Source organism: Populus alba, chromosome 16, assembly GCF_005239225.2.
Source record: "Populus alba chromosome 16, ASM523922v2, whole genome shotgun sequence".
Lineage (NCBI taxonomy): Eukaryota > Viridiplantae > Streptophyta > Magnoliopsida > Malpighiales > Salicaceae > Populus > Populus alba.
The window spans coordinates 11298058-11315684 of record NC_133299.1 but is presented as its reverse complement, the minus strand read 5'-3'; the positions used below and the strand labels follow the sequence as shown (position 1 = coordinate 11315684).

The following is a 17627-nucleotide window of genomic DNA, read 5'->3' as shown; positions in this document are numbered from 1 at the left end:
AAATAAAATAAATTATAAAATTTAATAATCATGATTATTGTGAAATATAAAATTTAAATTAAAATATAGATTTAAAAAAGCTATTTATAAATAATATTTTGTTAGCAGAAATAAAGTTAAATCCCCCTCTTTCATTTTAATTTTTTGTTAAGTTAATCAATAACAATGTAATAAATATATAGGGCTTTGGAAACGACGCGTAACTTATAATAGACTACAGGTCATACAATAGCAGAGAAAGAAAATCATTCCACAGAGAGAGAGAGAGAGAGAGAGAGAGAGAAATTGCGTTTGTATGTTGAAAAGGAAATAGCAAAACACAACGACAGCAAGTGATCAAGAAAGAAAATACATAAAACAGAAAGATAATGCCGGTGAGAGTTGAAGAAACCTCCTCCTCCTCCTCCACCTCCTCTTCCTCCTCCGCACCTTCTCAACTTTCAGGTATTCGGTGCTTCCTTCGTTCGTACCACCACCTTTAATTCAATTATTCGATTTGATTAGGTTTAGTATCTAATTATAATATAATAATCAATGATGATGATTAATTAACACTGTGAAGGTGAAAATGCATCAGGACACACTTCACCTCCAGTTTGTACTCTTTTGACTGTTGGACAGGTAAGCCTTTTGCTCTCTCTCTCTCTTTTTTATAATTTTTTTAATGATAATTAACACTGTGAAGGTGAAAATACCCCCATTTCTCGCTGTTCATTTTTTGAATTCATATGCGTTGTTTAATTTTTTGTTGTTGGGTTGAAACAGGCCTTTTCTGGAACCCAGAATGTTTCTAGTATTCAGAAGGATGAAGCTTGGAGAGTTAATGTTCGCATTCAAGGATGTGACCTTGATCATGGTTACCTATGTGGTACTATGGAAGCCCTTAATGTTCCTATGGCTGACACTCCCGTACGTTACCATTTCCTTCTATCTTCCTACTTTTAGACCTGCAAAATAAGTATTTTTTTTTTATAAAAAAATTTCCTTCCATTTTTGCTAATCAAAGGTTTAATTAGGATTTAACTCATTTGTTAATGTGCGACTATGTTTCCATGCTTTTGTGATCACCTGCAGTCTGAGCTAACAACACGTGCTTTGGATCTCCCTGTGGTATTAACTTTGTAGGGTGTTTCATGTTATTGTAACATATTGGTGTCTTGCTATTTCATTTCTCGCTATTAATTCTTATGGATCCAATTTGGAATGGATTTGTTCCTGCTAGAGTATCCTTAGGACGGGACTTGAATGCAGTTGGACCTAATCAAAGGGATGCATGGATTCTGTAAAATGCTACCTTTTTTTTTATTCTTGCAGGTTTATGGTGGTCTGGTGAATATGCAGAATGTACTTGCAGTTATGTTTACTTTGTTTAGCTATGATGTGTGTCAGGTAGTAACTTTTTGGGAAGGAGAAATCGTTGATGGCAAGAATTACACTTTCTTCACTGGCAAATGGGAAGCTTCGTATGTGTCTTAACTCCATCTTTAATGCATGCATCATGTTAGATATGAGTGATTGTGGACAATATTTTCCTTTTTAATTATTTCAATAACATTTACAGGTCAGAAGATGATATAAGGCACTGGACTAAGTTTCCGTCTTTCCAACCATTTCTGGTAAGATCCAGAACTTCTTTTGCATATACGCCAGATATCTCCTCTCTGATTGTTTTGTTATTCACAGGAACAAGTGAAGGTTGATGGCGGCAAGTCTTTGGACTTGAATAACTATCCGTACATATTTATGGTAATGCATGATCAAAACATTTGAGCAGTTGGTGATAGAATCATTATATCAGAATTAGTAACTTGAGATTTTGTGTGGTCTCTGTGTCTAGAGATGGAAAGAGCAATACTTTGTCAACGTTGGAACAGACTGTGGGTTGACCATAGCTGGTTTTTACTATGTTTGCTTCTCTTGTACTGATGGTTCCATCAATGGCTTCTACTATGATCCTAACAGCAGGTACTTCTCCCATTTTCCATGGGCTTGAGATTCTACATAACGTTACTTATTGTTTTCTTTGGATATTAAATGTTATGATGGCAATTTCTATCTATTTCTAGAAATATCATATGCGTTAAACTAGATCAAGCATGTTCCCACTGTATAGTCACTGTTTACTTTTCTGTACTGCAAAACAAACTTATGAATGAAATATGGAAATGAATCATTCTTCATTTATCTTGCAGCCCGTTTCAGAAGCTTGAACTGAAATCCACTAACGAGGGAAGATCAGGTTTCAGTTTTTCATCTTATGAGTTACAGTGAAGTAGAACTGGTGCAACTGAATCAAGGATTAGCACCTGAGAATTTGTTGAATTGAGCAGAGTTTCTTGAACCACATCTCTGAAATCTATGGTGCTTTATCTGTAATAGTAACAATATCTGTCCATGCTGCTAAGAAATGCTCACCATGGACTTTTATCATCTCAAACTGAACAAGTGACTTTGTGTTTGGTCATGGTTGTTTTGTGAGCATTATAAACTGGTTTGGACAGGATCTGTATCTGATCAAGAAATTTTTGTTTTCAAGCATCTGCAGCCTGACAAGGCAGGTCTTGGATGGGATCGAATGAACAATCAAAGTTATGTATTTGAAGCAGTCAAATTAGCAGATGATCGATGCTTTAGCTTCATAACATTAGCTCAAGGGAAATGGCTTCAGAAACCGCCCGAACAAAATTAGTCTGATAGCAAAACAAAGTAATTCTTAAGCGTTATACTGGCATTAGGTCGCACTCTTTGTTGCAGATGATCATGCAACTTCCATGTCCCAATTGTTGGAAACTAAACACGCAAGTATTTGAACATCCCGAAGTGAGTGTTTATTGATTGTTTCACTCTTTATTTGGATTAATTTGTTTTCGTCTTTTTCCTTTTCTTGCCCTTAAGGGTGCCATTGTTTTCACATTCCTCTTCATTAAAGAGCCATCAGAACTCAGCCATTCGTCAGAAATTTGAAAACCTAAAAACTTCACAATCAAAGACTTTCATAGTACTCATACAAACATTTCTTAACAATTTAACATTCATTATATCATGATAGTGGATCCTTTGTGATGTTTGTACAGACATTCCATAACAATTAGCACTAGCTATAACACAATAAAAGACCCTTCATAAGAAATTCATTTCAGGGAATTAATGTTATGCTATAAAGGTTGGAAGCCACCTACCTGTTTCTCCCATGGGGTGCTCCTGTTCGGTCGAAGGTCCGATCCCAGTCGCACCACCTAACACATTAATGATCACAAATCATTACATTTGCATGCAGTAATCACATAACTCGTCACCATATATATTTCAAGAATAAACAAATTTACACTCAAGTGTTCCATATCACACAATCATATAATGAAATTGTTACAAACATTTAAGTCAATTCTGATATGGAAGTCTATTGCAAAATATCATTAGTGAATGCTAGTTCGCTGGTGACCCAAAATTCATAAGCAAAAATTGATTCGTTGGTGACCATTTGGCAGCGAAAACTGCTTCGCTGGTGACACAGAATCAACAGTGAAAACTGATTCGTTGGTGACCCAAAGTTCATTTGTAGAAATTGATTTGTTGCTGATCTAGAATTTGGAAGCGAAAATTAGGTCATTGCTAACTCAGAAATCATCAAAGCAATTCTCGTCCTATGACTGACACATGAAATCATCATCTTACTTAGTCTACTGTTAACTCAGAAATCACTGACGAAAACTCAGTCATTGTCGACCTAGAAATCATCAACGCAACCCAGTTCTACAACTGACTCTAAAATTGCTGACTTAGAAATCGTTAATGAAAACCGAGTCATTGTCAATCCAAAATTCATCAACATTACCCAGTTCTATGACTGATGTTGAAATCATTAACGCACACGTCCTACTATAGACACATAAATCATTGATGAAAACTGAGTCACTTTCGATCTGGAAGTCATTGATGTAATCCATATCACTATCAATTCAGAAATCAGCAGTGACAATCAAGTCATTTTTGTCTTTATCTCTCCATCATTTAAGTGTAAGGTTTACGCTAGGTTTTTCCCTTATCTTATAACACTCATAAATCAAATTGAACATAGACCATAGCCAACCACATTCAATCTATCATAAGTATAATCACAACAATATGCCACAATTCATATCTTCATTCACTTGATCCATATTCATGTAAATTCATCAATCTCATAACAAAATCAGAGCATTAACATCAACACAAATTATGTTTCAGCATAAACATGTTTCTAGGAATCCAACAAGATCACACCCCATGTATTTCATCATTTCACTTCACATTTCATGTAAGTTCATCAATCACATGTGAAAAATTAAGGCATTAATCATCAACATGCATTCTATTTTAGTTTAAACATGTTCTTAGGAGTTCAACAAGGTCATTGTTATATATTTTATCACTCAATTGCATTATGTCCAGCCTTTCAATCTGGCTAGTTCTTCCTTCAAGTTCATTCATTTTTTTTATTGTTATTTTCTGGAAATATATCCCCCATCCAGCCTCTTATTCTCCTTAGTCTATTTAACTAGTTCTCTTAAGTAATAGGTGTAAGGACCATAGCCAATCCCTTGAGGTTTTCTTTTCTTTTTATATCCCAAGAAACAAGTAATAAGGTAATGTTTTTTCCTTACCTTATGATTTTGAGTAGCTTTAAAAAGGATTCAACAGTTTTTCTCTCCCTCTTCTCTTGATTTTCTTCTTCTCCTCACTTGTTGTCAAATCGGTCTCCTACACTTCCTCTTCTCTCATGTTTTCAGTCATCAACTTATCTCTCTCTAGCTCTTTCATGTTTTGAGTCATCAAAACATGATTCAATGTAAGGGTTTTCTTAAATAAGTTTTTCTTTAAAAAAAAACTTTAACTAGGATCACACTCCATACTACGGGCAACAAAATAATATGAGTAAATTGCCAAAATACACACATGGATCTATGAAAGTCAGAACCCAACACTAAGAGGTATCATCATAAAAAGGAAAAAGAGAGAAAGAAGAAAAGGAATAAGTAAATGAAAGGAAAAGAAAAAGAAATGATGGTATGATGATACTCAAATACTAAAGCAAAGATCTTGAAGAAAGACTCTTTATTAAGAAAGAAAGTCTAGCTTGCATTACATACTTTTTAGAAGTCTTTTCTAATCAAGCACACACAACTTAGATTGATAAACAATAATCTTATCATTCATGCTAAGTGATAAATGAGTAGTGACTCACTTTTATTCATACAAAACACTGTAAATTCTAACATAAGGTAAAACTTTGATTTTATATATATTTTCAAGTAAATACTTGAAACCTTTTTGAAAAATGAAACAGAGGTCACTTCTAGTAAAATATTAACCTAAAGATGACCCACACATTAAAATCAATAAAACCCTTAAGGGAATTGCTTACATAACTGTTTTTATACATACATTGAAAGATTCAGTTTTCATGAACGCAACCAAGTCTTTCAAAGATTTTCTTCTTGAAAAAGGTTTATGTACTGAAAAAAAAAAAACCAAAAAACCTTTAAAGTGAAAAAGGCAATTAAAACATTGACAAAGGCATGATAGAAAGCAATGTCAAATCACATATTCAGTGGAGTAAGAAAGGGCCCCACAAGTAATAAAAGTTGGAGACTTATTCCAAAAAATGAAGTGGGTAAGAAAGGTCACAAGAAACAGATCCTAGCTCAAGCTTATAAATTTGAACAAATGAACGAGCTCATACCAAAAAGGAGTTCACATGAAACCAAAGAAAGGGTGGGACCTATGTTTCCAAACAAGGTAAGGATACATTCATTTAACCCCAAAGCATTGCACAAGATTTTATTTTACATGAAAAATTCCTGAAATCAAACTCACACAAGTCAAAAGATTAACAAAGATTTAGGGTTTCAAGTAAGCTGAGCTGAAAAATAAAAAGACAGATATTTTTGTTCTAGATAAAGGAAATTGCCATATTGGAATTTTAGGTTAGCCAAGCTATCAACAAAAATTTTAGTTATAGTTAAAGGGAATTGTCAAATTAAGATTTCAAGTTAACTAAATTGAAGGCATAAATTTTGGTTCTAATTAAAAGAAATCGTTAAATTGAGATTTCAGGTTGATCGGACTAAAGACAAAGAACAAGTTATGGTTAAAGTGAATAACCAAATTGGGATTTCAGGTTAACCGAGCTATAATATGAAATTTTAGTTATAAGTAAACCATTGGGATGCGAGATTGTAGGTCAACCCTACAATCAGGAAGCACCAAGAAAAACTACCATCAAGAATATGAGTTTTAGGAACTCTTCCATTAAAAATCTCAATTTTGAATTCTGCAATCAAAATGTTTTGGATTCAATCAAAATAGTTAAAGACACCCTCATGAAGTTTTGGTTAAAGGAAATCTCTATATTGGGATTTCAGGTTAATCAAGCTGTAAACGTTGGATTATAGTTCTGGATTGAAGGGGGTTGTTGCAAAGGCAGAATTTTAGGTCAATTGAACTAAAAAATTTAAGATTAGTTTTGAAGGACAATTCATTTGTCTTTACAAACTTACAACGCAAAGCATTTAACAAGACTTTGCTATGTAAGTATTGTAAAGATGAGACCTATATTGTTACCTATTTTGGAGCACCACATAAATAAGAAAAATACAAAAAAAACAATTGAAAAAAATAAAATATATCAATGAGAAGAATATACCAAAATGCCTAGGAAATTATCGAAGACTTGTTGATAAATATCAAAATATACAAGATTGAAAATTTTGATGGTGTATTTTCGATTGATGAAAGCCATATTAGCAAAGAAAAATCAATTTAATGAGGAAAATTCAAAATTGGATGATTAAGGACTCAATTGTAATTTTTCTATATTAATCTCAATTTATTGAGGGGTTAATTGCAAAAAATGTTGATTTTTAAAGTCAATTTAAGATTTTATTAGAAGAAATTATAGTCTAAGGGTCAAATTGCAATTTTTAAGAGTTAATTTGATCAAATCATGAGCTTAATTGCATAAATATTGAAGTTTGATGGGCAATAAGAGACTTGATTAAAGAAATTAAAAACCAATGACCAAACTGAAAAAGGCACGTAAATGCAAGGGCTGAAATTCACCAAATCATGGGCCAAATTGAATAAATTAGAAGTTTATTGGTTAATTGAGGGTCAAAATGCATAAGTTTATAACCAATGACTAAAATGAAAATGACAGTCAACTTGGGGCTGACAATTGAGTTTGGCAAGGATGAAATTGCATGAAATTAAAAGTCTAGTGGCAATTATGGGTACAATTAAAAGCAATTGGAAGAATAGAGACTTAATTAAAATTTGTCAACCCTAAATTAAGGACCCTAAACGACGTGTCATTCAAACTTATTGAAAAGAAGGGTGAATGACATGTCATCCGTCAACTTGCATCTCGAGTTTGACAGTTTTGGTTGATCGAGTTGGCAACTTTAAATAAATAAATGTGAAGCTATTGACCTCCATATTGAGCAAATTTAGATATAAATGAAAGATGTGCACTCTCTCTATCAACTTTAAATGGTCTCAAACAATAATGACATCAATATTGCTCTAACAAGGCCTTAAAAGTGGCAACTCAGTCAACTCAGATAGTGCAACCATCATGTAAAAACCAATTTGCTCTTCATGTGTTCACACATAAAGGCTCCTCAATAAGTTCTTATCAAGAATTTTGCAACACTTCCATCAAGATTAAGAGGTTAGAAATAGATTCAAGACCTCCCAAAACCCTAACAAATCCCTATAAATACCCCCTCAAGATAATAATAAAAAAGGCTGAAAAATAAAGGGGAGAAAAACAAAAGAAGATAAGATAAGATAAGAAAAGGAAGAGAAATAGAAATAAGAAATATAAGTGTAAAGGTCCAAAAACCTAACCAAAAGTTTTCTTAAACTTTGCAAGTTTGTGAGAGGCAAAATTTTTCAAAGAAAAGCCAAGAGAGAGTAATTGTTCTAGCAATGCCATGTTGATTCAAAAGTAGGTCCTTTGTGACCTGTTTTTGTTATTTTTTTATTTGTTTTGTTTTATATTTATGTTTACAAACATAGAAAAGTGATTTGAAATGCTTAACAAGTGATGTTGCATTCCCCTATTTGTTGTTGTGGTTTTTATTTAATGATATTATTTAATGTCTTTTTATATTTTTGATATATTAAAGTTGTTGTTTATGTTTTTATATATATAATGTTGTTTTAGCTTTTGTTTAGCTTAAGCTATGCATGTTGAAGCACAAAATGGGTTCAGAAAACTAATTTAAATCCATGTTACATGAACATGTAAACTATTTTAGGTTGGTAGTTTTTAGATCGATACCTTATGCTTGATTTTGATGTTTTGATTTGTTTTTTGTTAGTTTTTTGGATTTAAACATGTTTGTGTATGGTATTATAACTTGTTCAAATAAAAATAACATGTTTAAGAAGCTAAAATGTCTATTTTTGGGGCTTGATAGTGGTTGGGCATGGCTGGGTTTTTTCTAGGTTTATGGGCAATGTTCTTTGTGTTCTTAAAAAGAACATTGTCTTAGCCCTTTGATTTTGACCAATTTCAGTTCATTTCTTCGCAAAGAACCTTCTTTATGCATGATTAACCAATCATCTAGTGTTTATTTGCATCAATAACATGATTTTAATGGTTTTTAAGAGTTTTGGTTCTAACCGAAACCCATATCGAAAAAATTATGATGTTTAAAAGATACTTGAAGTGAATGGATACTAGATTATTGATACATGCATGATTTTTAACATGTATGTGCCTTCATTTTGATAAAAATATGATCTGTTTTATAACTCATGTTGCTTGGTTCATGTTTAGTGTTTTTTTTTTTTTTGTGTTTCATCTGTTTTATTCAAGAATTTTAAAGTTTTTATGTCTTTTAGGTGTTTAATTTGTTTTATGACTTTAGTTTTGTTTTTGGATTATTTTCGAGTCAAATCAAGATTCTTAGTTTAGTTTATGGTCAAACAAAAAATTTAAAAACAAGTCAGTTGGGTCAACGCGGTCAAGTTGACCCGATTAGGTCAAATTGGATCAAAGGTTTAAAACCTTGTTTGGTTTGCCGTATTTTTAATAAAAAGGTTTTTTTTTTTTTAAGAATGTATTTGGCAAACACCCCTCAAGCCTATTTTTAGTAGTTTTATTATAAAGAAAAATGGGTTTTTTGAAAACTACAGGCCTAAAAAATTAAAAAATATATATCTTTTCTTTTTTTTCCTTGCATGTGGCTAAAAATCCTAAAATTATTTAAGTGTTTTTTTCAAAAAAAATCTAAAATCCTTTACATGTTTTAAAAAAATATATATTGCATAGATTTTACAACAAGTTTGTACAATTCTAAGGGATTTTGACCTACATTTCAAAAATACCACAAAAAAATTATTTTATTTATTTTAATATGTGGAATTGTGAACTTATATATAAGATGTAATCCTAGTATTAAATTAAAAAAAAAATTATTTTATTTTTATGTTGGCATTAGAATGACTAATTTTTAACCTAATAAGATAAAAATCTTTTTACTAAGAAAAACTTTTCTTAAACTTTAGATAGACCAACGGTTAAAAAACATAACATTACTTTAGTTTATATCAAATAAATAAATAATGTAGTTTACTTCAAGTAAGGCGCATTAGAGGTGTTAATACATTTCATTTACGCAATCAATCCTTTTACCCGGACTCTGTTAGGGTTTTTAGTGACCAAATATTAGGTGGTAACTCTCATTTCCTTTTTTCTATTAATAAAGGATAAGAATTTCTTATCTTTTCCACCCACATCATTCCTGACAATCCTGATCCAGGAGAATAATCATCATGATGCCACACACATGCAACAGAACTTAATCTTTACTTTTAAAATACAAATATTGGACCTGAAATAATACATTCGACATTGACCCATCTCTTTTGATTATATTTAAAATGGGCCCAAATTCATACTCAATAGGCCTATATAGAATTGCATCAATCCAGCCCAATTTTTATCTCAAACACTCAAAACTAAAATCAAATGATTTATTGTTTTCTATTTTTTAATAATAAGGATTCATGTATTAGTAATTTATATCATTCACTCGTAAACATCCTTGAATAGTGATTATATGGTTGATTTATCTTGGGTTAATTTTATAAATAGCAAAAACAATTACTAAGTGATAAGTGACAAAATTATAGGAAATAATAAAAAAGTACGATATTTTCTAAAATAATTTTGAATATATTAAACAAATTATGCATCAAGTAGATTTGTCATTCATGTATCAACATACTTGAAATGACCATAAATGATTCGTTTATTTTGGGATGATGTTGTGAATAACAGCAAAAACAAATATTATCCAACAAAATAGCAGAAAAAAAGGACACCAAAAAAATATTTTTCTCGTAAATAACTTTATCGTGACAAAATCAAATCACATATCAAATAATTTTTCTGGGTTATGATGGTGCTGTGATTCAAACATCACAATTCACAATAATCCACATCATGTTAAGACTTGTACACATGAGAATTTGTTCGGGTTCAAAATTACCATTCAAGAACGATGGAAATCGGGCAAAAGCCACTGGAAATTGATCAGGTAGCAACTGCACCTCACGCGCGAGTGCTGGAAAGTAATTGGGAAGTGACGGCGCATGTCTATCTCGTGCTGTCACCAAATATGCACAAAACAAATACACTAAAGAACTCGAATTTCTGGGTTGTGATGGTGCTGTGATTCTGGGTTATTTTTTAGGAATAATTTTGAGTTATTTTCTTGTGTGCTGCCATCGGATTAGTGGTGATTTTCTTGTGTGTTTCCATCGGATTAGTGGTGAGGACAAGGCTGTTATGTTGATCGGCTAGTGTGGAGGGTTTGTAGTGGTTCACTGGGATGAGGGAAAAAGTGGCGGTGTTAAGGCTGATGTGGTTGTTGATACTGCGTTTAGAAATGATTCAGTGTAGGAATGTAGACCACCAGATTCCTTAATTTTTAGAAGATTGTCCTATGGACGAGGCAGCTGTAATCTTTACACGACAGACATACACATCCACCTCCTTCACATTCAGATGAACTCTAGCGATTCCTTCCAGTTTCAACGAACAACCAAAACTAGTAAACGAAGGCAGCCTTACCCTTGCAGAAGGAAAATGCTGATGCTCACTGATCAATTGGTGTGTTGAAGGGAAGAGGTGTGGACCAATCTCTAGGGAGAATATTTAAGAAAAGAAAGGAAAACTATAAATCCATTTCACTAGTGATAACACTGAAACACCACACCAAATCCAACATTTTCACCATAAAGATATTGAGCTTGTTACAGTACATCTCTCTAGCATAGCAATCACACATCATTTGCCTTTGTGAAGATTTCAGAGAAGTAATGAGGAGGACTAACCAAAACAGATCCTTAAGATAGATCAGGATCTATTAGCATTCAATCCTCCGAGAAGCCGTTTCCGATCCATGATCAATACCATCTTGCCAACTTGCGTCTTTTCAGTTGCTAAGAAGACCCTCTGGATTTTGACCGCCTTTAGTTCGAGGCATCACTGTTAACCGACATGAGGAAATGGATTGTAGAATTAGACTGCCTGCAGGCCATGTAAAACCATGTCACACTGAGTGCAGAATCATCATGAATGCATGTCATATTACAATGCAGAAGTTTACATAACCTATCAAAGAAAAAATGTAAGTAAAATAATTCAAATGTGAAGGTTATTATGTCATTCACAACTCATTATTGAAAGACTAATTGCATTGCATGACAGGAATACTATCAAATCATGAACACGTAATAGCTCTTTACTCAACATCCTGCTTAAAGATACTATGCAGAGTTGGATGATTGACCAGGAGCATCATGGAACAAATCAGATAAACATCAAAATCACAAAATACAATAATCCAAATAACAAGTTTGCCACAAAACTCCAACAGACTAGTGGGGGAATATGCACATTTCAACATGAGTTAAAAACATGGATAAATCTTTAATTCATACTCATGTTTTATACAACAAAGTCACCCTCTATATTCCATTATCACAATCAAAGGATTGCTCGGTTAAAGTCAAGTTGGAACTAAGTGGTGATATATAATTACAGACACCATCAGGAGTCTGGTCAGGACATAACATGAATTAAACAATCCATGAATTTTATTTCAAATTTATACAATCCATGAATTTTATTTCAAATTTATCCCAAGGGTAGTATAGAGAGTACCTAATATGATCCTTCACTAAGGGCACAAAAAAATAATTGCTGTGAGAAAATAAATGTAACATAAGTGGAAAATGATAATCAAGTAAATGAACAAACAACAAATACTCCAAAACCTATGGATCACCTTAAAAACCTTGGAAACTGCCTCAGCATTATGTAGAGGTGTTCTGTGGTTCATCATCATTGGCTTCACCTCTAGAGGTCCCTTGGACATTTGCAGCCTCTGGTGCAGGGCCCAATCCTAATAATAAGGGGGTTTGTTTATTTTCAGTACTGGAATTTTTATTAGCATCAGATCTAGCAGCCCAAGCTCCGAGGGGAGGTTCAAAATGCTTGCTGGCAACATCAGGAGGAGGTGAATCTTCTCCAGGGAGTACAAGAAGCCCCTTATCATGTAGAGATGATGGTTCATTGTAGCAAGTGTCCCAGAGGGTGTCTACAAGCTGTCTTTCCTCCTTAGCTGCCCCAAGCGCATCAGGTGACATCAGGCTGATACCATTAATCCGTTCTTCAAGGAGTTGCTTCAATTTTTCATCATCCTCATCTAATCTACCAGTGTTCCCATCTATTTTGTTTCGAGCAAGTTCAAGAAGGCCACGAAGGGCAGCTTCTCGTACTTCTGCATCTTCACTTGAGGCAAGGTGCAACATTATGCGTGGGAATCCCAGCTGACTGACTATGCTGCAATCTGAACTATTCTCATGCAGTAGGTAGTGGATCAAGTTCAATGCTTTCCTGAAAATTTAATTTTATAAGAAACTAAAAATGGAGAACTAAATCAAGAATCAATTCAGTCAGTCTTGGAGCTACTGGAAAAATCAAACTCTCATTGTTTCAGTTGAACAACAGATTCTGATTTCTTTAACTGTTTATAATGAATTAGCACTGCCAAATTCATCAGTCTTCAAACAAAAAGACTAGTTGCAGAATAACAAGTACCACTCCAAATACCTTTGAAATCTCACATTCTCAGAACCCAGGGCATCTCTCAGAGCTGCAAAACCATTTCCTAGATGAAAGGCAGCAATACCTGGTTTGTTATGTTGGATTAAAGCTGACAATCACCAACAATGAATCTCACATTAAGATCCTTCTAAACCAAGGAATGCAGTGGCCACAAAAACAACTTGCAAGCTGTAATAGTCAAGATTGACACATACAAATGAAAACAGTACTTACATGATATTGCACCTAGCGCTTTGGTTCTTACAGTCACATCAGGATCTGAAGTGAAATTAGAAAGCAGAGGCTCAAAACCATTTGCTTCCATAACCATTTGCTGACTCCTAGGGTTGTTCTGGACAATGGTGGTTACAACTTCAGCAGCCTTTGCTCGAACACTAGCATGGGTGTTCTTCAGAAAACCAAGGAGAGGGACCAAACCTCCGATCGAATGAAGATCTGCACATATGCATACGTAACAGAATCTGTACTTGTAAGAGACAAAATCAACTGATTTATTGCATATTGACAAGTACATATCCAAGGAAAGATGCAATCAAATTTTCGTATATAGTAATAACATCACAGGCACATTCATTCCAATTTGTCAAAAGATATGCAAATCATAAAACATGTCATCATGCAACCCATGCAAGTAGATACTCAACAAATTTCCAACTTAATCAGAAAGATCCAAACTGTCACAATTTGCAATAAACAGAAACATAAAAAAGAGCCATAACATTTTAGAGATGTCTTGCACAGTGTTACCCGCAGTACAAAATATTCCCTGCCAAGTGCCAACAATATCAAACTACTAAGATGTTGATAGAGAAAAATATTGACTACAGGGCTGGGAGAAGAAGGGACATAAAAATATGGACTACAAGAGAAAGGTATCAAAATGCAAGGAGCATCCCGATGCTAACCATACATACTCAGATGAGCAGTTTCGATATGCATAAGAAAATAATAAATAAATAACAAAGCCAGCCTGAGAAATGAAATAAGAGAATAGGTGAGAGACAAGTGGGTAGTTGAGGTTGCCAAGATATACTAAGACAAAACGTACCATTGGCCATGTCAATGGACTCAACGTGTTCTTGCAGCTCATCCAACAAATCTGCCAAAGAACAAGTTCGTTACATAAGTAATTACAAATCCAAATCATTAAGACCCAACAAAGAGTACCTTCAATATCAGCAGGAGTAACTCCTTGAGATTCCAACACTTGTTCTGGGGTTTGCATCACAAGAGTTATCTCCTTCATTCTCTTTACCACATCAACGCTCTGTGATTGCATAGCTTCCGTAAACCATCTTCTATCCTCCTCACTGTCATTACACAAATTCAATGCATTTTTCAATCTTTTTCTATAAAACAAAATTAAAAAAAAAAAAAAAAAAAAAACTATTTCTTCTCAACATCAACAAATGATTACCTGAGATTGCGATTTGGAGCAGTCCCATCAGAATGGGCAAGGCTCCACTTGAGCAATCCGTCCCAGTTGGGTCCCTCTTTTGCCATGCCTCTTCCACTTCACTAATACCTACTTCCTTCAAACCCTAAAACTTGTTTGCGCTTTTTAAATTGCGGAAATACAAATAAAGATCAAGGGTATGGAAATAAGCATAAATAGAAGAGAAGAGAGAAGACAAGAAAAGAAGGCGAAGCAGACGAACACTGATTGATTATTTCGGTAACACTCTCCAGGTTTCCAGTCTCGGTCAGATCAGTCCACACAAAAGCAAGGGCTGTGAGCGGTGTACAACAAAATATCATGGGCCTGTTGGGACGTGGGGTCTTGGATCCAAGGCCTGTTAGAACGTGGGGACTTGGATCCAAGGCCTGTTAGAACGTGGGGTTGTCATGCTGCCCGTGTTTTTGGGTATCTATTGTCTATTTAAGAGTATAATTATAATTATTTTTAAAATATATTAAAATAATATTTTTTTATTTTTAAAAAATTATTTTTGAGATCAGAATATTAAAACAATTCAAAAATATAATTAACAAAAAAAATTATTTTTTTTGAAAACATGAATTGGCTCGCATTTCCAAATACACACTTAGTATAGTCTGGGATATGCAATTAATTATTAGGTTGTTATGTCAAAGCACAGTAATTATTAATTATGAGTTGTTAATTTATGTAAGTAGCGGGTTGTTGATTAATTGTACTCTTATTTAAGATGTTATTATGAATGAAAAGGTGTCTAAAATTTCATTCAAAATATGAGTACTTGGAGGACTTAGCCCTCTCGAAGTGGTTATTTATTTATTCTCTATTAACAAGTCTCTTACAAGTGGTAACAGAGTCGTTCGGTCCATGGTTGAAGAGTACAATACACATGAAATATCTTTTAAAAACCTAAATTTAAAAAGAAACATAAAATAAATAGACCTGAGATAACCTGGGTTATTTTCAAAATCAATAAAAAACCTTATGGAAAGCAAATAAAAAAAAAAATAAAGAAGATGGATGATCTCCAACTAAATAAATGTTGAAAGATAAAACTAAAAAAACATGAGCCTATTTAAAAACAAAAAGCAACCAAACCCGGTGAATCACTTAAATCTGGATTAATCTCTAAAACTTGCAACCCATGCCTGTATTCAATTATTAGGCTCAATTCCCTATCAATTTAATGTAAAATGATGAAATTGAAAGAAAAAAATCAATTTAAAAAAAAATATCAAAGTGAAAATAATAGCAATTAAAAGAATAAGGATCAAATTTAATAGGAAAAAAACTTAAGAATGATGAAATTATAAAAAAATAAATTTAAAAATTATCTCAAATAAAAAAATAGTAATCAAAATAATATGGGAAAATTTTAAAAAATAAAAACCTAGAAGGGGAATGAAATTGAAAGGGAATTCAAATTTGATAAATTATTCTAAATAAGACAAATAGTAATCAAAAGAACTGAGACCAAATGCAAAGAAATAACAAATTGAAAGGCTAATTTGAAATTTTAAAGAGATTGACCTAAAAATTAAAGAGGAGAGAGGAAAAAAAAGCCATAGAAGCTAAACCAAATGATCGTAAACTACACGAACTGCCTCATAACTAAAGAGATGCTGAGATTATTCAAACATGGCTATGAAAGGTGGTGTTTAGTCAACGAACAAACCAGTACTTGTTGACACGTGTACCGTATGCGTCAACCATTTTTTTTAATATTAGTAAACTATAAAATATCCCTTTTGATGAGAATGCAAAATGTCATATTTTCCCCCTTAATGTTTAGTCTTTTATAATTATTTGGTGCCTAAATGTATTCCTTATTCTTATATTTTGATTTAAGATGTAAATGGACGCGTTAAAAACAAAACAATGCAAATTGGATAATTTTGGATGGTTTCGACATTGCTTTATAATCTAAGAATAATTCTCTCATCCAAGCTCCAATTGAGATGGTTCAAAATGATATGGAACACTAAGCAAAAGCTCTATAACTTTCATGTGTTGAGTTTTGAGAGATACTGACTGTATTGAGGTAGAAATAGGGCATAAAATTGTTGCACTTGTACTACAAATATGTTGAAACGTTCTTTGGCTTGTAAATCTAATACATAGACCTAATATGATTTATTCTTGAAAGCTTGCAGATTTGATGTATAAATTTTAGCTGAAAACATCATTTCCCTAGATATATTAGGACTCAACTTTATTGTTTAATATTTTTCTTAATTATTCAAATTTGGTTGTTATTATTTAAGGATAACATTTAGAACATTTTAGGAGATTTAAGGGGCTTCTAATATATGGATGAACTTTAAAAGGAAAAAAAAAAAAAAACAGACTAGGGATCTCATTCTTCCCTCTTCCTTAACAACTGCTACAAGCTTTCATTATGGTCTTGCATGCCTGAATTTTTATAATTGGTTGGAGGCATACTAGTGTACTATTCGTTGTAATATGCTACTAGATTAGATATCAAATCCATAATTATTTGATCCCTCTAAGTTGTGAAGCAACTAAAATTTAATGATTTGTTGCGTCAGAAATTATTAAATTTTAAGAAAAATAATCGACTAAATTAAATGCAATTGCTTGTGCTTATACTGTTTTATTTTTATTGATCTCTCTAATTGTTAAGGCATGCTTGTCTTTGAGTTGTTTTAGTAGTTATAATTAATCAAATCACTTGTTTATAATTAACTACACTGATGAAAATAATTCCAATGGTGAAAAATTCAAAGTGTGAAGTGTTGCATTGATGATTAATTGTAAAAATTTTGATGGTGGATATTGAGTTTGTGAAAACTCGATAAATTATAATTTGAACAAAATAAATAAAATATTAAATAGAGTAAATAAAAGGATTTATGGGATACAATAGAATAAAAGAGAAGGTGTTTATAGTGTAAATTAAGTAAAAAAAAAAAAGAATTGACAGACAAAAATAGAAATAAAAAGTAATGAGGGTCATTGTGTAAATATATAGAAATTTTA

At 32.7% G+C, this 17627-nt stretch overlaps 2 protein-coding genes across 5 annotated transcripts; one reads left to right on the top strand and one right to left on the bottom strand.

Moving 5' to 3' along the window:
* Positions 1 to 229: 229 nt before the first annotated feature.
* Positions 230 to 2605, top strand: LOC118045000 (uncharacterized). 3 transcript variants are annotated; one of them, XM_073405209.1, is made up of 8 exons: positions 230 to 444; positions 578 to 621; positions 766 to 909; positions 1315 to 1463; positions 1562 to 1616; positions 1684 to 1746; positions 1838 to 1965; positions 2193 to 2605. In XM_073405209.1, the coding sequence occupies exons 1-8, from the start codon at positions 369 to 371 to the stop codon at positions 2269 to 2271; spliced, it is 738 nt and encodes a 245-aa protein (XP_073261310.1). In that variant the 5' UTR covers positions 230 to 368; the 3' UTR covers positions 2272 to 2605. The 3 variants fall into 3 exon arrangements, with proteins under 3 accessions (XP_073261310.1, XP_073261309.1, XP_034909369.1); XM_073405208.1 differs by having other exon boundaries at positions 563 to 621; XM_035053478.2 differs by having other exon boundaries at positions 232 to 444; positions 563 to 621; positions 1390 to 1463.
* An 8606-nt stretch (positions 2606 to 11211) lies between these two features.
* On the bottom strand, positions 11212 to 14915 carry LOC118044999 (hsp70 nucleotide exchange factor FES1). Of its 2 annotated transcripts, none has more exons than XM_035053476.2 (7): positions 14607 to 14915; positions 14357 to 14499; positions 14238 to 14288; positions 13403 to 13624; positions 13175 to 13277; positions 12348 to 12958; positions 11212 to 11587 (listed from the first exon to the last, which is right to left on the bottom strand). In XM_035053476.2, the coding sequence occupies exons 1-6, from the start codon at positions 14690 to 14692 to the stop codon at positions 12376 to 12378; spliced, it is 1188 nt and encodes a 395-aa protein (XP_034909367.1). In that variant the 5' UTR covers positions 14693 to 14915; the 3' UTR covers positions 11212 to 11587; positions 12348 to 12375. The 2 variants fall into 2 exon arrangements, with proteins under 2 accessions (XP_034909367.1, XP_034909368.1); XM_035053477.2 differs by having other exon boundaries at positions 11212 to 11545.
* Positions 14916 to 17627: the final 2712 nt, after the last annotated feature.

Coding starts and splice junctions, on each gene's coding strand:
- LOC118044999 (XM_035053476.2), bottom strand. CDS start 14,692: ATGGCAAAAGAGGGACCCAACTGGGACGGATTGCTCAAGTGGAGCCTT. Junction 14,500..14,606: donor GCTCCAAATCGCAATCTCAG/GTAATCATTTGT, acceptor GTGTAATGACAG/TGAGGAGGATAGAAGATGGT. Junction 13,625..14,237: donor GTCCATTGACATGGCCAATG/GTACGTTTTGTC, acceptor GCATATGTGCAG/ATCTTCATTCGATCGGAGGT.
- LOC118045000 (XM_073405208.1), top strand. CDS start 369: ATGCCGGTGAGAGTTGAAGAAACCTCCTCCTCCTCCTCCACCTCCTCT. Junction 445..562: donor CGCACCTTCTCAACTTTCAG/GTATTCGGTGCT, acceptor AACACTGTGAAG/GTGAAAATGCATCAGGACAC. Junction 910..1,314: donor TTCCTATGGCTGACACTCCC/GTACGTTACCAT, acceptor TTATTCTTGCAG/GTTTATGGTGGTCTGGTGAA.